Raw genomic sequence first — 18,625 nt, 5'->3', positions numbered from 1 at the left:
TTCGATTTTTTATTTATTTTTATGAGATAAAATTCAAAAAAGGGATTTTAAAGCCGTTCGTATTATCGATTAAATCATAATTTTTGCATAACACTTATTTTTCTCTTTTACAGATTTGAAAAATTTTTTCCAGGATTAAACTATACTTATTAGTATGTGTCTGGGAAATGAAGTTTATGTCGAAAATGACAAAAAGTTTTTCTTTCTTTTCAATTTCGAAATTTTTTGTCGTTCTTGGCACAAACTTCATCTCACAGACGTATTAATGTGTATAGTTTAATCCTGGAAAAGGATTTTCGAATCTGTAAAAAAGAAAAAAACGTAAATGTTATACAAAAATTATGATTTAGATAGATAATACAGACGGCTTTAGGATTCCCTTAAATACTATACTTCGTACCTATCTTTGTTTAAGAGGCATGATGATTTTACGAGCGAAGCATGGTCCACCCTCCTCAACCCTGCCAATGAACGTACGACTTTTCATTGATTGAGAATTAAATTGTTAATTAACAGTTAATATCTGTTATTTGTTAATTATCAGTAAATAAATTAAAAAATACCTTTAATGTAAAACAACTAATATAAAAATAATTTTTGTTTACTTAATATTATTACATTACGTTGCATATTTTTACTTATTAAACAACAGACGCGCGCTACGTGCACGTCATTTAACTTTTAATATTATATATTTATACACTCATAATAATTTAATTTTTGTGAGTTGTTAAAACATCATGTATTGAGAATTAATTTCGCAAAAACACAATCAGAAAAAAACCAATCAGAATCACGGAAAAAAGGTAACAATTCGATTATGGATTTAGTAACTCAAATTTTATTGCAGGAAAAGGGATATTTCTGCGAACAGTATTGGATATTCTCGCATTGACTCTTTATTAAAAAATAACATATAGACACGTACTCTGTTGAATGTAGACATACTTAAAACTAAATATTTATGACGTCTTCAACCGAACAATTTTTAAAATTTTAAAATATCTTGTTTAAGTGAGGATGCATAATATCATTCTTAGAAGCATTAAGGAATATTTGTTATTTCGCCCTTGCTCTGTTGTTCTCCTCTTTATTTCATTGAAGACTAGAAATTGAACGCCATGTATATACAATAATTCAGTTTCATTTGCATAGAATACATAATTGTTGTCGTTCTGCTATAAGTTTAATGACTTTTGATGTGCATGTACAGAACGTAGTGAACATTCATTTATTTTTCGAAGAAATGCTGCTAAGAGATAAATTTGTAAAAAAAGGAATTGACAATTACACATCAAATTATAAATTTAGCGGACAAGTTCTTTGTTACTTTATTATTATGGATATTAGAATATCAATGTTCTTAGACTATCAATAGAAAATTATGAAATGTCCATATAAAAGTGAGTTCTACTTCGATTTGATGTTATATGCCATGTATAATGACGATTGATCCATACTTACGAGGGTGGGGATAGACTGCACGGGGTTGCATTTGAAAAAACCGTCAGTGCACTTTTAGTTCTTTCTTAAACCGAAGTGCCAGATAAATGTGCCGACATTGATCTTTATTTCCTCGTGTTTTCAATATTGATTACGAATGATAATAACGAGTACTGTGAGTCCGTTGCTGAAGATCGGTCTTCGATTGCTTGGTGTGTGGCCGGGTGTGTCGTATTGCATCCCATATTGGCTAATTTATGTATTCAGCATACTCATTGTACAGTACTTCCAATATCAATACGTATTCAAGCACTTCAAGATCAGCGAGCTTTCAAATCTCGTTGATAGTCTACCCGCGGCTTTAGATTACAGTTTAACAATGATTAAAGTAATCACTCTTTGGATACATCGTCGGTAAGATGTATAGCTGCAAACGTTAGCTTCTTCCATCTAGTTGAGAAAACATAATATTTATTAGTTATTAGTATACGCATAAAAAATTTGTTTGAATTAAGTAAATTTGATATCTTGATTTTTAATTTCTTAAATCGTATAATATATTTATTCACTAAAAATTTAAATACATCATTATAGTCATTATTTATTTAAATCAAGTAATATGCTATTTTTATAAATGTATTAGTTTCTTATTATTCATATATATTATCGATTAGATCACATATAAACGAAATGTGTCTTATAATCGATCCAATTAGAATAACGTATTATACAGAATCATTCATCAGCTTCTAACTATTATGGATAAAGACTGGCGAGAGAGCGTCAATATTAATCAACATTTGTATGTAATGACAATCAAAGCTAATAAATCGCAGTTTTGTTCTAATATTATGTTTAGCATTAATACAATTGCTACGGTGTTGTACTTTTTGAGTTACGGTTACGCAGTTCGTTTTGTATATTCGTCCGGAGATTACAATGATACCTTGCGGGAGCTTCCCATTAGGGTACAAATTCCCTTTAAAACTCCACAGTCACCAATTTTTGAGCTGCTGGTCGTAATTCAATTTGTACATGTGATGTTAATTGGGTGGACTCTCTTTATTATAAATGCATTAATTTCTGCTCTTGTAAGTATAAATACTGTATAAATATTATTTTTTTTAAACAAAGTTGTTTAATGGTTGTGACATCAGCATTGTCATAAAAAATATAATTTAATTATTAAAATTATATTTTTCTTGACTTATAAAATTTAATTGTACACGAATTATTATACTCGTTATATATGTTATGTTACACAAACTTAATTTGATATAATCAAGGTTTTATATCACTGTTAAATAAATGTAATAATTAGTTAATTGAATACTACTTATAAGCAATCTATATTTTGTATTCTGTTTTTCTTTATAACGAGTAAATGTTTACATAAGTATTTCTAATAGTTGGAACATGTAGAAACTTAAGAATATGTATATTTGTAGGTGTTTCACGTAAGTGGACAAATTGATATATTATGTCAAGAATTTAAAAATATTTCTACAAAAGTTTTTCCTCATAAAACTTGTACATCTGCATTGGCTATACTAATTGAAAGGCACAACAGAATTTTCTTGTTTTGTGACAAAATTGAGAAACTTTTTTCCTTTATTGCATTAATGCAAGTTGTCTGGAATACTTTCATAATATGCAGTCTAGGATTTATTATTATAATTGTGAGTACTGCATTTTAAATGTTTTGTGATCAATATTACATTAAATTAATTTGTTCTAATTGTTTATTGAAATAGTCATTTTATATCGAGACTGGTGGCATTACAATAGTAAAAATTATTTTCACCTATCTTGCTATAATAATGGAAGTTTTCGTGTTATGCTTTGCAGGAGAATATCTGAATTTCAAGGTTAGTAAGCATGTGAAAATTATCTGCCAAGTATGACATTTAATTTAATATGATTAGTAGATAAAATATTTATTAAATAAAGACATAACATCGATAATATATACGAAGGGTGTATCTTAATTTGAATTAAATTTAAATTTAAATTTAAATTGTGCCCTTAAATTACGAGGCAAGCGCTCGAGTGACGCATGTATCACGTCGTGTTCTCGAATATATGTATTTTCTTGAAAAAATTGATGAACTTATTAACGCAAAATTCTATAGACATGTGAGCAAAGAAGTATCGAAGCTCCACACAACTTGCAATATTGTAACAATATTGTAGTAATATTTCAAAATTGCAATAATATTACATGCTAATCCTTCTGCTATATAAATAATATTGCTGCATTGTTAAATTTTCTGCGAAAATTTATTGCAGAAATATTTGTGCACTACTGTGATAATATTCTAGTAATATTAACGGCTAAAAATTTAATGTATTACTAAGTTAATTTTTATACTGAATAACAAAAAATTATATTGTCAAAATACATTTTATTTAAGTTAGCATAAAATGACTTTTACATTGCTTGTGTAACTCAGTTACGAAACAATATAATTGTTCTGATTAGTTAACCATTTGTCTTTTTTTGTTTCATTTTGTTATGTCTGACATATTATCGTATGTGTACAATACTACTTAGCTTTATTGCTTTTATCTTCTATAATAAACGGTATATCATTCTTATACATAAATATTTTTAAATTTTTTTATTTATCAATTTACAATAATAAGTAAATGAAGGAAACTTTGACATTTATACAAAAAAAACTTTTTCATAATATTTATTTTAATGAGGAAGAGTTATTAACTCCTCATTGCTATATTATTAGTTATTTTAATGTCATTATTTTCAGAGTAAATCAATCGCTAATGCAGTATATGAATCACTGTGGTACGATTTACTGACAAATCAAAAAAGAACTTTAACATTCATAATAATGAGATCTCAAAAACAAGTCATGATCACGGCAGGAAGAATCACGAGTTTATCTTTGGAAACTTTCACGAGCGTAAGATTAATTGGATATTTTTTTTAGTTAAATAAAATTTTATGAATTTTCCAAGAAATACATTTTAGTAAATTAATTTTTAAAATTCTTTTTAGATCTTAAAAGCGTCAGCATCATACGTATCTGTTTTACAAGCGATGTATTGATGTTAACAAATAATTATTTAGTTGAAATCGTGACGTTCTTAGTATTATTAGTATAACATGTTAATGTAGAGAATTATTATATTATTAAGTTGCTTTCGATAAATTAATAGTGTTGAGTATTTATGCTATTTTAAGATTTATAGATCTTTAAATTGTGAATCTAGAAAATTTATGATGGTTTAAGATTTGTAAGTTGTACAATATAGAATTATATTTAATTTAATTTAAATTAAAATATTTGTAAAATATCTAAATATATTATTTTCTTACGTTTAACCTTGCATGATAAAATATTTTTTTACTTAGAAAGAAGAAAAAAAAGAAATAGAAAAAAGAAATGTATCTTTTCTTTGGGTCAATTGAATCAAATATCTTTATTTTAGACTTTATTTTAGATGTGAGCACGTGTAGTTAAATTTATGTCAGCACATCCGTATATTTGTGTTTTTATATAATTGAACTTCTATAATACTAGCTGATTTTAAAATTTTCTTTGCATACGTTTTCTGAGAATATATTTGAAAATCTATCTTATATTTCAAAAATAAACACATTTGTAACACATTTGATTTTTGTAAGTTATTACGATTTTTAAATTCTTTTTTTATGAGATTTAAAATTCAAAGTGTTAAAGGGATCCTAAAGTCATCTATATTACTGACTAAACCATATAATTGTTTTCTGTGTTAGTAAAAGTCACTTTAATATTTGTAGATTCTTTATCTAAAATTCAAACAGTCAATAAACTGTATCCAATTTCTTTATAAACAAAATATGTATTAATTTTATCTATAGTCCTAAACCTTAATTCTAGTTAGAGTCTCGTATAAACAATATTAACAATTTATAGAGTTTTAAATAGATACTCCATATCTGTCCTGAAATCTGTCCAATTAGGGTAACACATTAGAGTTATACATATCAGCTTCTAACCGCTATAACCGGATAATCATTGATGAGAGTGCGTCTATATTGACCTACATTTATATATGTAATAACAATCAAAGCTAATACATCGTATTTTCATTCTAATGTTATGTTTAATGTTAAAACAACTGTTTTGGCATTTTATCTTTGGAGCAGTTACGTAATTTGTTTTGTAGATCTATCCGAAGATTTCAATGATACTTTGCAGCAGACTTCTCAATTTTTCTTTAAAAACAATTGCTAATTCTTTATCCAACAATTGTTAATTTTTGAACTGCTGGTCGTAACTCTATTTTAATTGTGATGTTAATCGCATTCACGATCTCTATGTTTTATTCTAATGATTATTTTTATTCTAATAAGTGTCTCATCTTATAAGTATTAGTATTATTATTTAAACAAGTTGTTTAAATAAAACTTATTAGAATAAAAATTAACGGCATGTGACGTTAGTATCAACGTGCAAAATAAAATTTAATTTTTAAAATTATTTTTATATGTAAAATTTAGTTTATTAAATCTTATTTTTCAGTTCTCATCAGAACATCTGGCCGTAACGGCAGAAGAAATTATGTCATTCGAAACTTTTACGAATGTAATTTTTAAAATTTTTGAATTTTTAATTTTTAAGAAATTATTTTATCTGACTTATAATCAATTTGCTATACATTTTTACGCAAAAAAATAAATTGTAGACCACACTTAATTATTTTTACTACTATCTTTTTTAAGATGATCTTACACAGTAAATAATACTGTCAGTATTAAAAAATATTGACAAAATGACTGATCGTACGTTAATATTGATGGATTGACGTAGAATACTGACAGTGATCTGGATTTTGATTCTCGAGCATCAGTGTCACTTTATTATAGGATTAATGTCACAGTATGTTACAGTGCAATAGATAATGTTCGTAAAACTGAAGCGGAATGTATTGTCAATAACAATGATGGTGTAAGATTATAAAAATATTAAAAATCTTGATGCATATTGTCAGTATTACTGATTTAATATTACTGATCAGTTATTAACCATGTAGAGTCATCTTTAGATCATAAAAACATCAATATCATATGTATTTGTCATGAATGCTTTATATGATTCGAACAATAATACGATGGACATCTGTTAAAATAAAAATGAAATTAGTGTAAAGCCTAATGTCCACCATGCTAAAAATCAGTCTGAGACCTCGGATAAAGAAAGAATTAACCAATCGCATCATGTGATCAAATTGTTCAAATGTGACCAAATTGTTCAAATTGTTAATTTTTTTTCTGTCCGAGATGTCGCACCGATTTCTAGCATCGTGGACATTGGCCTTAAATCAATGAGGTGATAATAAAGTTTTGATAATAAATTTAGAATTAAATTGATATTAACAATTATTGTTTATTATTCATTAGTTATTTGTGAATAAATTATTTAAATTAAAAGTTATATTTAATATAAAATAATTAATATAAAAATTGTAAATAATTTTATTTATATATTATTATTACTATATTACATTATACACTTATATTTAAAAAGTTTGTTGAGGAAACCATCGGACTTTTCTCGGGCATTGATTCTTTATTAAAAAATTATATATTATATATTTTTTTTATGTATAAACATATGATGTTGAAGTATATATGTAGATATATTTTAAATTAAATATTTATAACATTTCCAATTGAACAATTTTTAATCTTCAAATATCTTTCATAAACAAGAATGTATAATAGCATTCCGAGAAGCACTAAGGAATATCATTCGTCATTTTGCCCATCTGTCGCGTTCTTCCCTCATATTATTTCTTCGAAGATCAGAAGTCGAATTACATGAATATAATTCAGTTCCATTCGCTTAGAATACCTAATGTATAATTATCATATTATTCTTATACACGTTATTCTGCTGTACGTTTAACAATTTTTGCAATGTGCATGTGTAGACTGTAGTGGACGTTTTTTTTCTCTATGGAAATACATTGCAAAGAGATAAGTTCACAAGAAAAAGGAACTGACAATTTTGTCGCATCGAGTTTGTTTAGCAATAGTTCGATTTAGATGTCTTTATTATTTTACGTTGTTAGACAGAAAATTATTTCTGTCTGTATATAACAGAAAATTATATGTCCATAAAAAAATTAGCTCTATCTGCATTTGCTATTATATTATACAATACATAATGATTGATCCCATTTACGTAGAAATGCACTGAGTGGGGATATACTTAAAGAAATAGATGATATATTGAAGAAATAGACGTTTTATTTACTTCTTATCTAGAGAATCGAACGAATGTGCAAACACTGATCTTTATTTTCTTACATATTAAAAACTATTGGCAAATGATCAGAAGCACTGTTAGCCCAGTGCTGAAAATTGGTTTCCAATTTTTCGGCATTTGGCCGGATGTCTCGTATTCTACCGTTCACAGTATGAGTATTATATCAAGCGTGCTGATCATACAGTACTTTCAATATTTGTACATTTTTAAACACTTCAAGATCAGCGAGATTTCGAATCTCAATGAAAGTTTGAATTTAACTTTTATATACGGCTTGACGGTATTTAAATTGATTTATCTGTGGATACGTCGTCAGTAAGATATTTTATTACACTATGTAATTCAACTTTGTTCAACTTAGTTTAATTCCGTGTTTGAAAAATAAATTTTTTTCTCAGTTTTATAACATATTGTTAATTTAGTTTTCCATAGCAAAAGTGATATATTATCATCTCTCTAAACTTTAGCTTGAGTGTTAAACACAACATTGATGGCGTGAAAAAAGTGCGATTTTTCTATCTAAAGTATTTAATAGATTAAAAAAATTGCAGAGTTTTTCGTCAAATTCTGGTTGCTATGGATAATGATTGGCGCGAGTGCATCAATATGGATAAATATTTGTATATAATGACAATTAAAGCCAATTTAGCACATTTTATTTCCAATAGTATATTGAGTATTAGTGTGATTATTGCGATACCTTATTTCTTAGGCGAGTATATAATTCATTCCGTATTTTTAACTGAAGATCAAAATAATACTTTACGACCGCTTCCTATGAAGATTCAACTTCCCTTTGATACTCAACAATCACCAATATTTGAGATTGTTTATGTGACATTATTTTTACATAGTATAATAATATTTGTTTATATGGTTTCTATTGTAAATGGATTGATTCTTACATTGGTAACTATTATATTTTATATGTATATATTCATTTTTCATTAATTTTTATGTGATAAGGAAATTTATGATACAGAATTAAAACTTACTTATAAACTACAGTAAACCAGTCGTAATAATATTTTATATGTTGTAATTTCTAAAATTTTATTATATAAGATAAATGCACTAATTATTGAACAATTAATGAACACAATCCAATTATTGGACAAAATGATAAAAATTTTAAATATAATATTCAGTAATTATATGGACAACTCTAAGTAAATTCGTTGTTTATAAAAATTTAATAATGAATTGAACGATTTATAGTCACACATAAAATTTTATTAAAAGCTTAATATTTAAAATGTTTACATTTTGTTCAATAATTAGATCATGTGTGTAAAAGTAAACTATTGAAAATATATCATTAATATAAATAGTAAAATAGAATTTCATTAATAATCAAGGATTATTTTATTTATCTTTAGTATAAATACTCGCATTTTTTTTCTCAATCTTATATCTCATTATTATCAGCAAAATAAAATTTCATTATAAAATCAACAATTTATTGGTCACAAAAAATAGGCACGCAAAAGTCATGCGTTGTTATTTATGGCTGTTTATTTAACGGACCATAAATGTACCGTTTGGATTTTAGAATTCATTATACATTTGCTATTTATTAGGTGAAAATTAAGTATTTTGTGTATTTTGCGACGATTTAGTTTAGTGCTCACATAATACATATATTCAGCGAGCATCAACTAACAGTAGCATAACCTTAATATTAATAATTTTCATTTCAATAATGTAATCATTAACTGTACCACATGTTTTGTATGCTGTACATATTAAATTGTTGAGTAAAAAATGATAATAGTAAGATTATTATTGCTAGTTGGTGTTTATTTTCTTATGAAAATATATCATTAAGCTCGCAAAAAAATTATTGGAAATAATTGAAAAATTATTTAAATCAGATATTGCACACTATTTATATTGTACATTATTAATAACTCATATTCTTTATTTTATTATTTTATAATCTAATGTCACTGTTTCTAGTTATCTAATATTATTAACTGAAATAGTTAATATTACTAATTAACGCTTTCAGAAATTTTACTGGTTTACAGTAGATTTATAATTGCTATATTTATAATTGCTATAATTAGAGATTATTTACTGTTCTTTAGTAATAATATATTGTACTGATTTACTTTTAGAGAAAACTAACTAGTACATTTACCTTAAGAATTGTTATCTTTCTAATTTAAAAATATAATTAATGTGTCCGAAAAATTTTATAAATAATTTTCGAGAAGAATTTCTTCAAGTGTATAAATATATTATGTAAAAATATTTCCTCCAAACATGTTCACATTGTTCACTACAGCACGCAAATCTCTTTCATATGCAATAATTATGATTTTTGCAAAAATTTAAGTATATTTTAGGTACTACACGTTAGTGGACAAATTGATATAATGTGTCATGAGTATAAAAATATTTCTAAAAGTATTTCTCTTCATGAATCTACCGTATCTTTATTTAGAATGTTGATCGAGAGACATAATAGAATTATATCATTTTCTAAAAACATTGAAAAACTTATCTCATTTATTGCACTGATGCAAGTTGTTTTGGATACGTTAATTATCTGCGGTCTAGGATTTTTCATCATAATTGTAAGTTCTACAATACATTAATACAATGGATTTTAATTGACATCGTATATATATCATTCTTTTTTATGTTCATCGAATTAGAGTATTCATAACGAAATGGGTGTTTTTATGGTAATAAGAACCATTTTTGCTATTGTTCTCATATTGGCTGAGGTTTTCATCATTTGTTTTACTGGAGAACATCTTAATTACAAAGTAAGTATTTATGTAAGTATGTAAAAAGTTGTAGATCATAAATATAAAATTTTTTAATTTTATATAATTATAGTGCCATGATGAAATTACGTGGTATTTTTTCTTTATAATAATATTTTAATATAGTAATGTACAAATATTATTTAAAACAAATTTTATTTAAAATATATATGTTTTTAATAAATATTATTTTTACTTTAGAAATATATTACAACATTTTTTAAATATAATATTGATATCTCTGCTAGTCTCTGCTAGAACAAAAAATTGCTGTAATCTTAATATATTGTTTTATATTTTATTATGTGATTTCTTATACTTGAAAAGTAGAAGTAGACAAGTAAAATATTTTTAATATATATATATTATGCTTGTTTATTCTTATTATATTGTATATCATAATTTTTATGTTATTCTTTGTTTTTTTTTTATTTTTTAATCTTTATAGAACTTTTTTGATATCAGCAATTAAAAAAACTTTTATCTGTTAACTTTTATCTGTGTAAATAAGTAGTATAAATATATATGACAAGAAACCGTTGCTTTTGTGTATTTTTGCTTTTAGAGTAAATCAATTGTCAATGCAGCATACGAATTGACGTGGTATGATATACCGTCACATCAGAGTAAAATGTTAATACTAATAATAATGAGATCTCAGAAGCAACTGACAATATCGGCAGGAAAAATGATGGATATGTCATTCGAAACTTATACAAACGTAATTTAATAAATTATTGGACATTTAATTTTTAGGACATTATTTTAATTTGCTTATAATCAATCTGCTATTTATATTTTTATGCATAAATATAATTTGTAGATCAAACATTATCTTCTTATTTCTACTCTTTTAGATCATAAAAACATCAGTATCATATATATCTATCATGAATGCTTTATATTGACTCAAATAAAATTACGGTAGACATTTATTGAAATAGTAATAAAATTAGTGTAAGTCAATAAGTAAAAAATGTTACTTAATTTAGAATTCGATTATATTAAAATATCAACAGAATAAAGATTAGAGAGCCAAGTTAAATATTTTTTTGTTCAAATGAATAATTTAATATCTAAACATATAACAAACGTTTCACATTTTTAAATTGAAAATTCTCAGTATTACAGTTAAAAGTTAAATGCTGTTAAATATATGTAATAGACGAAAATAAAAGAGTTATAAAATTGTAATCTTTTAGAATTCTTTTATTTTTTGATTAACAATTAATCAAATGTTGTACGTATGATCAATATCACTTAAATTTTTAATTGTGACACTGACAATGAGGATGACTGATCTTGATTTTTATTAACAATTCGAAACATTTATTATTGTTTATATACTCTCTAGTCCTTGTTCTGTTGATTTTTGAATTTTACTTTCATTGAATGTTTTATATATTAGGTGTTGGAATTAATTCGTAGCGTTTTTTAATGAAAGAATGTTATTTATTTCACATGAGCATTAAAAAATACATTAATGAAAGTACTTCCCATCACTTGTAAAACGCTACGAATTAATTCCAACACCTAATATTTATATTAATTTTAAAGTATTTACAATTAAATTCTTATTAACAGTTAATATCCGTTATTTACTAGTTACCAATAATAAATAAATTACTTAAATAAAAAATTATCTTTAATATAAAAAAATAAAACATAAAACAAGTAATTTTTATTTACTTAGTATTATTATATTACTGTATATTTTTATTCACTAGACAACACAAACCAGTAATATTTAACTTTTAATATTATATACTTACACACTTATAATAATTTAATTTTTTGTGAGTTGTCAAATCGTGTGTTGAGTTACTTTCGCAGTATAAAGCGAAAAAACAATCAGAATTACGGTAAAAAGGCAACAATGTATTTGACTATTGATTTAATACTTAAATTTTATTCCAGGAAAAAAGATATTTCTGCGGAGATCGTCGGATGTTTTCGGACATTGACCCTTTATCAACAAGTTATGCATTCAATATGTATAGACACATATTCTGGATATAAGCATATTTGAAACTAAATATTTATGACTTCAACTGAACAATTTTTTTAAATTTTAAAATATCTTTCTTAGATAAAGATGCATAATATCTCTTACGATTAGAAGTATTAAAGGATATTCGTCATTTCATTCCTATACTCGGTTACTCTCCCCTCACTTTATTTCTTTAAAAACTGCACGAATATAATTCAGTTCCATTTACATAGAATACATAACATGTAATTATTATTATTCTACTATAAGTTTAATGATTTTTGTTGCGTATATGCAGAACATATGATAATAGACATTTATTTATTTTTCGAAGAAGTGTTGTTAAGAGACAAGTCGTAAAAAAACGGAACTGACAATTACACATCGAATTATAAATTTGGCGGATAAATCCGACATCTTTGTTATTTTATGGTTATTAGAATATTAGTTGTTAGACTATGAACAGAAAATTATAGGATGTCCATAAAAAATGAACTCTATCTTTATTTGCTGTGATACACTATATATATATATATATAAAATGACGATTGATTATACTTACGAAAGTGGGCATAGAGTTGCATTTGGAAAAATCATTAGTTCTTTCTTATCGGAGTACCAAATAAATGTGCCGATACTGATCTTCATTTCCTTGTGTTCTCAATACTGATTAGGAATAATAGCACAAGTATTGTGAGTTGAAGACCAGGTGATTTGGTGTGTGGCCGGATGTATTGTATGCATATTGGTTAATTTATATATTTAGCATGTTTAGCATATAGTTCTTTCAATATTGATATTTGTATTCGAGCACTTCAAGATCAGCGAGCCTTCGAATTTCGTCGATAGTTTACTCGCAGCATTAGATTACAGCTTACAACAATTTTCAAAGTAATCAGTCTTTGAATACGATGTCGATGTAAGACATTGCTGCAAATTTCAGCTTCATCTAATCTCGTCTTGTTTGAGATATAAAAAATATTAAGTTAGCATTAGTTTTTTATTATATATTTAATCGGTTAGATCTTCTATAAACGTGTCCTAAATCTATCTAATCTTAAACTTTAATTCGAGTAATACGGTCTCGTATAAACGATACTAACGATTTATAGAGCATATATGATACCATTTCTGTCTTAATATCTATCCAATTAAAATAACACATTATAGAATTGTCATTTATTAGCTTTTAACCGCTATGAATAATGATTGGCGAAATTGCATTTATATTAATCAACATTTGTATATAATGATAATTAAAGGTAATTTATTGCTTTTTCGTTCTAATATTATGTTTAGCATTAATACAATTGGTACGATGTTGTACTTTCTGAGTTATGGTTACGCAATTCGTTTTGTACATCTGTCCTGAAGATTATAATGATATGTTACAGCAGCTTACCATTAAGGTACAATTTCTCTTTGAAACTCAAAATTTATCAATTTTTGAACTGCTGGCATAATTCTATTTCTACAAGCGGTGTTAAATGCGTGGACGCTTACTACTCCGGCGCTTTAATTTTTACTTTAGTAAGTCACCTTATCAATAATATTTTTATTTAAACAAATGTTTAATGGCAGCATGTGACGTCAATATGTGCAAGTGTGATCTGCATCATACCATGTTCTGGAATGTGTGATTTCTTGAAAAAATTTATAATTTATTAGTGCGACGTTTAGTAGAAGCAGCAAATATAAGCGAAGAAGAAATTCAAATGTGGAACAATATGTAATAATTGAATTTCTTATCAAGCAAAAAACAAATCTTCGAAAATATGTACAAGGATAAAAGCACATGACGAGGGAACGTTTGGACAGAAGCATTTATATATGAAGTAAGGCTTTCGAAGAAGATCGACAATGTGTTCAGAATAAACCGCATCCTTGGCACCCAAGACCGACAACGGCAGAGAATGCTAACCGAATTGATGTTTATGCTGATCAACGCATTACAGAGTGAGACATTGCCTTTATTTTGAAAAGCATATTTCCGAAAGTTTTATTCCTTTCTTAATAAGAAATTTAACAATTATGAATTGTCCCATATTAGATAATCTTTGCTTATGTCTGTAGTTTTTATCGTACTTTGAGTTAGTGAGTTCATCGATTTTTTCAAAAGAATACACATTACGAAACTTTACTCGGGCCCTTATTCTTAAAAAAAATATGTATGAAAAATTAGGGAAATACTATAGTATACGTAACGTATACTCTCTAATTTTTTATACACGTTTCTTTTCAAAAATAGAGATCTTAATACTGATCACACTCGCACATGCTTCGATTGTTACTTGAGCGTGTAATTAAAGTAAAAATTTAAATTTGACGTCTCCCCTAATACTAATAATAATAATAATAATAATAATAATAATAACAATAATAATAATAAGTATATATTCTAAATGTATAATAAGTCAAATGTTATTTTAAATTCTATTTAAATACTATGCAAATTAATTAGCTATTTATTTCAGATATGACTTTTTTTATTGTATAAACTTATATTATAAATAATTTTTTATTATATTATTATTTTTAATTGTATTCTAAAGATTTTATGATGCTACTCCATAGCTCTCTTCATTTATATTTTATAATAAATATACATATATATATATATATATGTATATACATACATCTTTTTTACACTTCAATTTTTTCAACTTTTACTGATAAACTTATAATAGTAAGAAAATAAAGAAAATTTTGAAAACTTATATAAAGATTTTTATACAATATTTGATATTCAATAAGGAAAAATTGTAAAAAATGTTATTTATTATATTTTTTATGTCTTGCATTATTTTTAGGGCAAATCAATTGTTGACGCAGCATATGAATTACAGTAGTACGATTTACTGTCAAATAAAAAAAATGATAAATTATAGAAAGATTATAATAAGATCTCAAAAAGCGATTCATAATTACAACAGGGAGAATTACAAATTTATTTTTGGAAACTTTCACGAATGTAAGTTTTTGGAATAATTTTTTTAAATAAACCTTTTTGACATTCACGAAAAATATAAGTTTGTAAAATAATTTTAAAAATCCTTTTTAGATTTTAAAACTATCAGCATCATACGTATTTGTTTTATACGCGATATATTGATATTCATCACAACAGTGATTTGTTGAAATCTTAGTATTATTTAGTATTATTAGTATAAAATGTTAATATAAAGAATTGTTATTATTAAACTATTTTTGATAAAATGATAGTACTAAATTTTTATGTTGTTTTAAGATTTATAAATGGACAATATAGAATTGTACTTAAATTGATTTAAATCTCAATCTTCATATCGGTCTTTTCTTTAACTTTAATTTTGTATTTTAAAATTTTCTCGGATTTAGAAAGAAGAGAAAGAGAAATAGAGAAAAAAAGCAATTTAGCTTTTCAAGGAACGTAATAATTATTGAGACTTTATTCTATCTAGATCTAAACATGTGCAGTTTATGTTGGTACATTTATTTGTTTGTGTTTGTATAATATAACCAAACTTCTATAAGACATCCAGTTGATTTTAGTTCTTTGAGTTTCCTTTACACATATGTTCTGAGAAAATTCAATATTTATGTTATTAGAGGAAATTATTTTTCATTATGTTGTGGGAGTTTAATACATCGGAGGGATATAAGATATGTTTTTTTCTTTTTTATCTTCGTAAAAGTTCACGATCGATGCACGAATTCATTTCCGTTACTGAGAATACCTAAGTCGCAATTATAAACTTTCAAACTATCCTACGTTCAACAATCATTACGACATCTAGAAAATGATGCACATCCGTTTTTTTTTTACAATGTAGCATTATTAGTAGGAAGAAATGGTTCAATGCATGATTTTTTGTTAGTTCATGGTAAAGATACATTATTAAATTGTACAAGGAATATAGAATAATTGTACAAGATAATATACGAATTATTCTTCCTCAAATTGTTGTTATACGATGTATAACTGCGATTGATGATTGGTCTGTATTCACATGAGTGGGGGTATACCGTGTGTGCGTGGGGATGCACTTGGAAAAATTGTTACTGTCCTGTCAGTTCTTTCATAGTCACAGTAGACAAATGTGCTAATCTTCATCCTCTGTTTTCTAAATTATCAACGAATGGTAGCCAAGAGTACCGTTAGTCCGGCGCTGAAATTCAGCCTTCGGCTGCTTGGTGTATGGCCGGAAGTGTCATATTCTATTTTTTATTGGCTGATTTTTATGTCAAGTATATTGATTATACAGTATTTTCAATATCTGTACATACTTGAGCACTTCAAGATCAGCGAGTTCTCAAATCTTATCGATGGCTTATCTTTAACTTTAGATTACAGTTTGACATTTGTTAAATTGGTCAGCCTATGGATACATCGTCGGTAAGACAACGTGTCGCGTATGTAACATTACATCTTATATCAAATCACCGATATATTATAGAAAAACTATATTTTTTAGTTTAAAAATTCAAGCATTTAACAAGGAATGCATTAATATTACATTTGAATCATTACTGCATTGATCTGGCATGAATAGAATATTATTCGTTACTTGATAAATTAATATTACAGTGTTTTTCATAAAATCTTGACTGCTATGGATAATGATTGGCGCGAGTGTATCAACATCGATGAGCATTTGAATATGATGACAATTAAAGCCACTGTATCTCATTTTTATTCTAATGCTATGTTGAGTTTTAATGGTGTAGCTGCAGTATTGTACGTTTTGGGCGATTATGCAATTCGTTTTGTATATACATCCAAAGATCACAATGATACCTTGCGACAGCTTCCTATCAAGGTGCTTCTTCCTTTCGAAACAGAGCAGTCGCCGATTTTTGAGCTACTGGTCGCAATTATGTTTCTGCATATAATACTAGTCTCATTATTAGTCGCCGTTTTAAATGGATTAATTTTTACTTTGGTAAGTCTCGTATTCTAAATTCAATTTTTCTATTTTATCAAAATTAACAAAAGAATTTGTGATGAGAATTAGATCCAAGAACATTGTTGCATAAAAATATCACTTAATATGTATTACATGTGACATTTTCGTATATACAACATTGCAGCATTATTGTGTAAGAATACTTCCTTTAAAAACTTAAAGATAAATGTTGAAAAATATTTGGAAAAAATATGCTTAAATAAATATATCACATAAGAATAAACAATTGAAAATTTACACTAAATATGTGTTTTGCCATTAAAAATATTTTTTACAAATATTGTTTGAAACTTTGCAGCAATTTAAGTACATTTTAGGTGCTTCACGTAAGCGGGCAAATTGATATAATATGTCAAGAGTTTAAAAATATTTCCGAGAATGCCTTTCCTTATCAATCTTCCGCATTTACATTAGGAGTGCTAATCAAAAAGCATAACAAAGTCTACTCATTTTCCGAGAATATTGAGGAACTTTTTTCCTTCATTGCATTGATGCAAGTTGTTTGCAAAACTTTAGTCATTTGTTGCTTAGGATTCGTTATTATAATTGTGAGTATTACAATAAATACGTTATAATATCGATATTGTTATTGATATCGATATAAGTTATATATTCTCTTTTATTGTACATTAAAACAGTCTGTTCATAATGAAATCGATTTCTACTTGTTTGTGAAAGCTGCTGTGGCTTATATTGCCGTAATGATAGAAATTTTTATTATTTGCTTTGCCGGAGAATATCTTAGTCTTAAGGTCAGTAAACATTGTGAGAAGTTATTATATTAAAGATTTAAAAAAATGTACACTCATGTAAATGATGTATCCCTTTATTACAATTTTTATTACTAACGTCAGAATTAGAATATAGTAGACTAGAAAAAAAGCTCTTTTTTTCAGATAAAAGAATTCTTTGGATTGAGAGAAAAGTACTACCCTGTTGTTTTTGACATAATTTACATTATTTTTAGAGTAAATCGGTCGCTGATGCAGCATATAAATCGTTGTGGTACGATATGCCAATTAATCAGACTAAAATTATATCATTCGTGATAATGAAATCTCAAAGGCGATTGTCAATCACTGCAGGGAAAATGATGGATATGTCATTCGAAGCTTTAACTAATGTAATATTTCGTAACTATTTTGATGAATAATTTTTAAATAAAAACTTTATCTTGCTTACAATTGATTG

The 18,625-nt window shown here is 26.1% G+C and overlaps 3 protein-coding genes and 2 long non-coding RNA genes across 14 annotated transcripts in view; 3 read left to right on the top strand and 2 right to left on the bottom strand.

The window, feature by feature from the left end:
- The window catches only part of LOC147909929 (uncharacterized), a 107,810-nt gene that overhangs the window by 73,892 nt on the left and 15,293 nt on the right, over positions 1-18,625 (bottom strand). The gene's annotated exons all lie outside the window — the stretch shown is intronic.
- On the top strand, positions 912-4,739 carry LOC147909932 (odorant receptor 10-like). 2 transcript variants are annotated; one of them, XM_087405515.1, is made up of 6 exons: positions 912-1,857; positions 2,303-2,534; positions 2,892-3,122; positions 3,198-3,311; positions 4,212-4,367; positions 4,463-4,739. In XM_087405515.1, exons 1-6 carry the CDS (start codon positions 1,601-1,603, stop codon positions 4,511-4,513), a joined length of 1,041 nt encoding a protein of 346 aa, XP_087261641.1. In that variant the 5' UTR covers positions 912-1,600; the 3' UTR covers positions 4,514-4,739. The 2 variants fall into 2 exon arrangements, with proteins under 2 accessions (XP_087261641.1, XP_087261639.1); XM_087405513.1 differs by having other exon boundaries at positions 914-1,857; positions 2,177-2,534; positions 4,463-4,738.
- Positions 1,802-18,625, bottom strand: part of LOC147909930 (uncharacterized) — a 27,479-nt gene continuing 10,655 nt past the window's right edge. For all 3 annotated transcript variants that reach the window (XR_015544836.1, XR_015544835.1, XR_015544837.1), the window contains exons 4-5: positions 13,051-13,447; positions 1,802-1,893 (exon numbers count right to left, since the gene is read on the bottom strand). This is a non-coding gene — a long non-coding RNA (uncharacterized LOC147909930). The remainder of the gene's footprint in view (positions 1,894-13,050; positions 13,448-18,625) is intronic.
- On the top strand, positions 6,985-12,557 carry LOC105152540 (odorant receptor 13a-like). Of its 3 annotated transcripts, XM_087405483.1 has the most exons (7): positions 7,081-8,036; positions 8,273-8,630; positions 10,073-10,303; positions 10,385-10,498; positions 11,064-11,219; positions 11,356-11,455; positions 12,416-12,557. In XM_087405483.1, the coding sequence occupies exons 1-6, from the start codon at positions 7,783-7,785 to the stop codon at positions 11,404-11,406; spliced, it is 1,164 nt and encodes a 387-aa protein (XP_087261609.1). In that variant the 5' UTR covers positions 7,081-7,782; the 3' UTR covers positions 11,407-11,455; positions 12,416-12,557. The 3 variants fall into 3 exon arrangements, with proteins under 3 accessions (XP_011065202.2, XP_087261610.1, XP_087261609.1); XM_011066900.2 differs by lacking the exon at positions 11,356-11,455 and having other exon boundaries at positions 6,985-8,036; XM_087405484.1 differs by lacking the exon at positions 12,416-12,557 and having other exon boundaries at positions 7,075-8,036; positions 11,356-11,459.
- LOC147909931 (odorant receptor 22c-like) overlaps positions 16,151-18,625 on the top strand; it is a 7,756-nt gene continuing 5,281 nt past the window's right edge. The window contains exons 1-5 of one of the 5 annotated variants that reach the window (XM_087405521.1): positions 16,151-16,863; positions 17,056-17,410; positions 17,752-17,982; positions 18,073-18,186; positions 18,331-18,617. In XM_087405521.1, coding sequence (XP_087261647.1) covers positions 16,607-16,863; positions 17,056-17,410; positions 17,752-17,982; positions 18,073-18,186; positions 18,331-18,483 — 1,110 coding nt within the window. In that variant the 5' untranslated portion in view covers positions 16,151-16,606 and the 3' untranslated portion in view covers positions 18,484-18,617. Of the gene's footprint in view, positions 16,881-17,055; positions 17,411-17,751; positions 17,983-18,072; positions 18,187-18,330; positions 18,618-18,625 lie in introns of those variants that run through there. The other 4 variants (XR_015544814.1, XM_087405520.1, XM_087405523.1 and 1 more) reach the window with 4 other exon arrangements.

The sequence above is a fragment of the Acromyrmex echinatior genome, chromosome 4, assembly GCF_024713525.1.
Source record: "Acromyrmex echinatior isolate Ae372 chromosome 4, ASM2471352v2, whole genome shotgun sequence".
Lineage (NCBI taxonomy): Eukaryota > Metazoa > Arthropoda > Insecta > Hymenoptera > Formicidae > Acromyrmex > Acromyrmex echinatior.
Note: the sequence above shows the minus strand (reverse complement) of the source record. Positions and strands in the feature narration are given on the sequence as shown.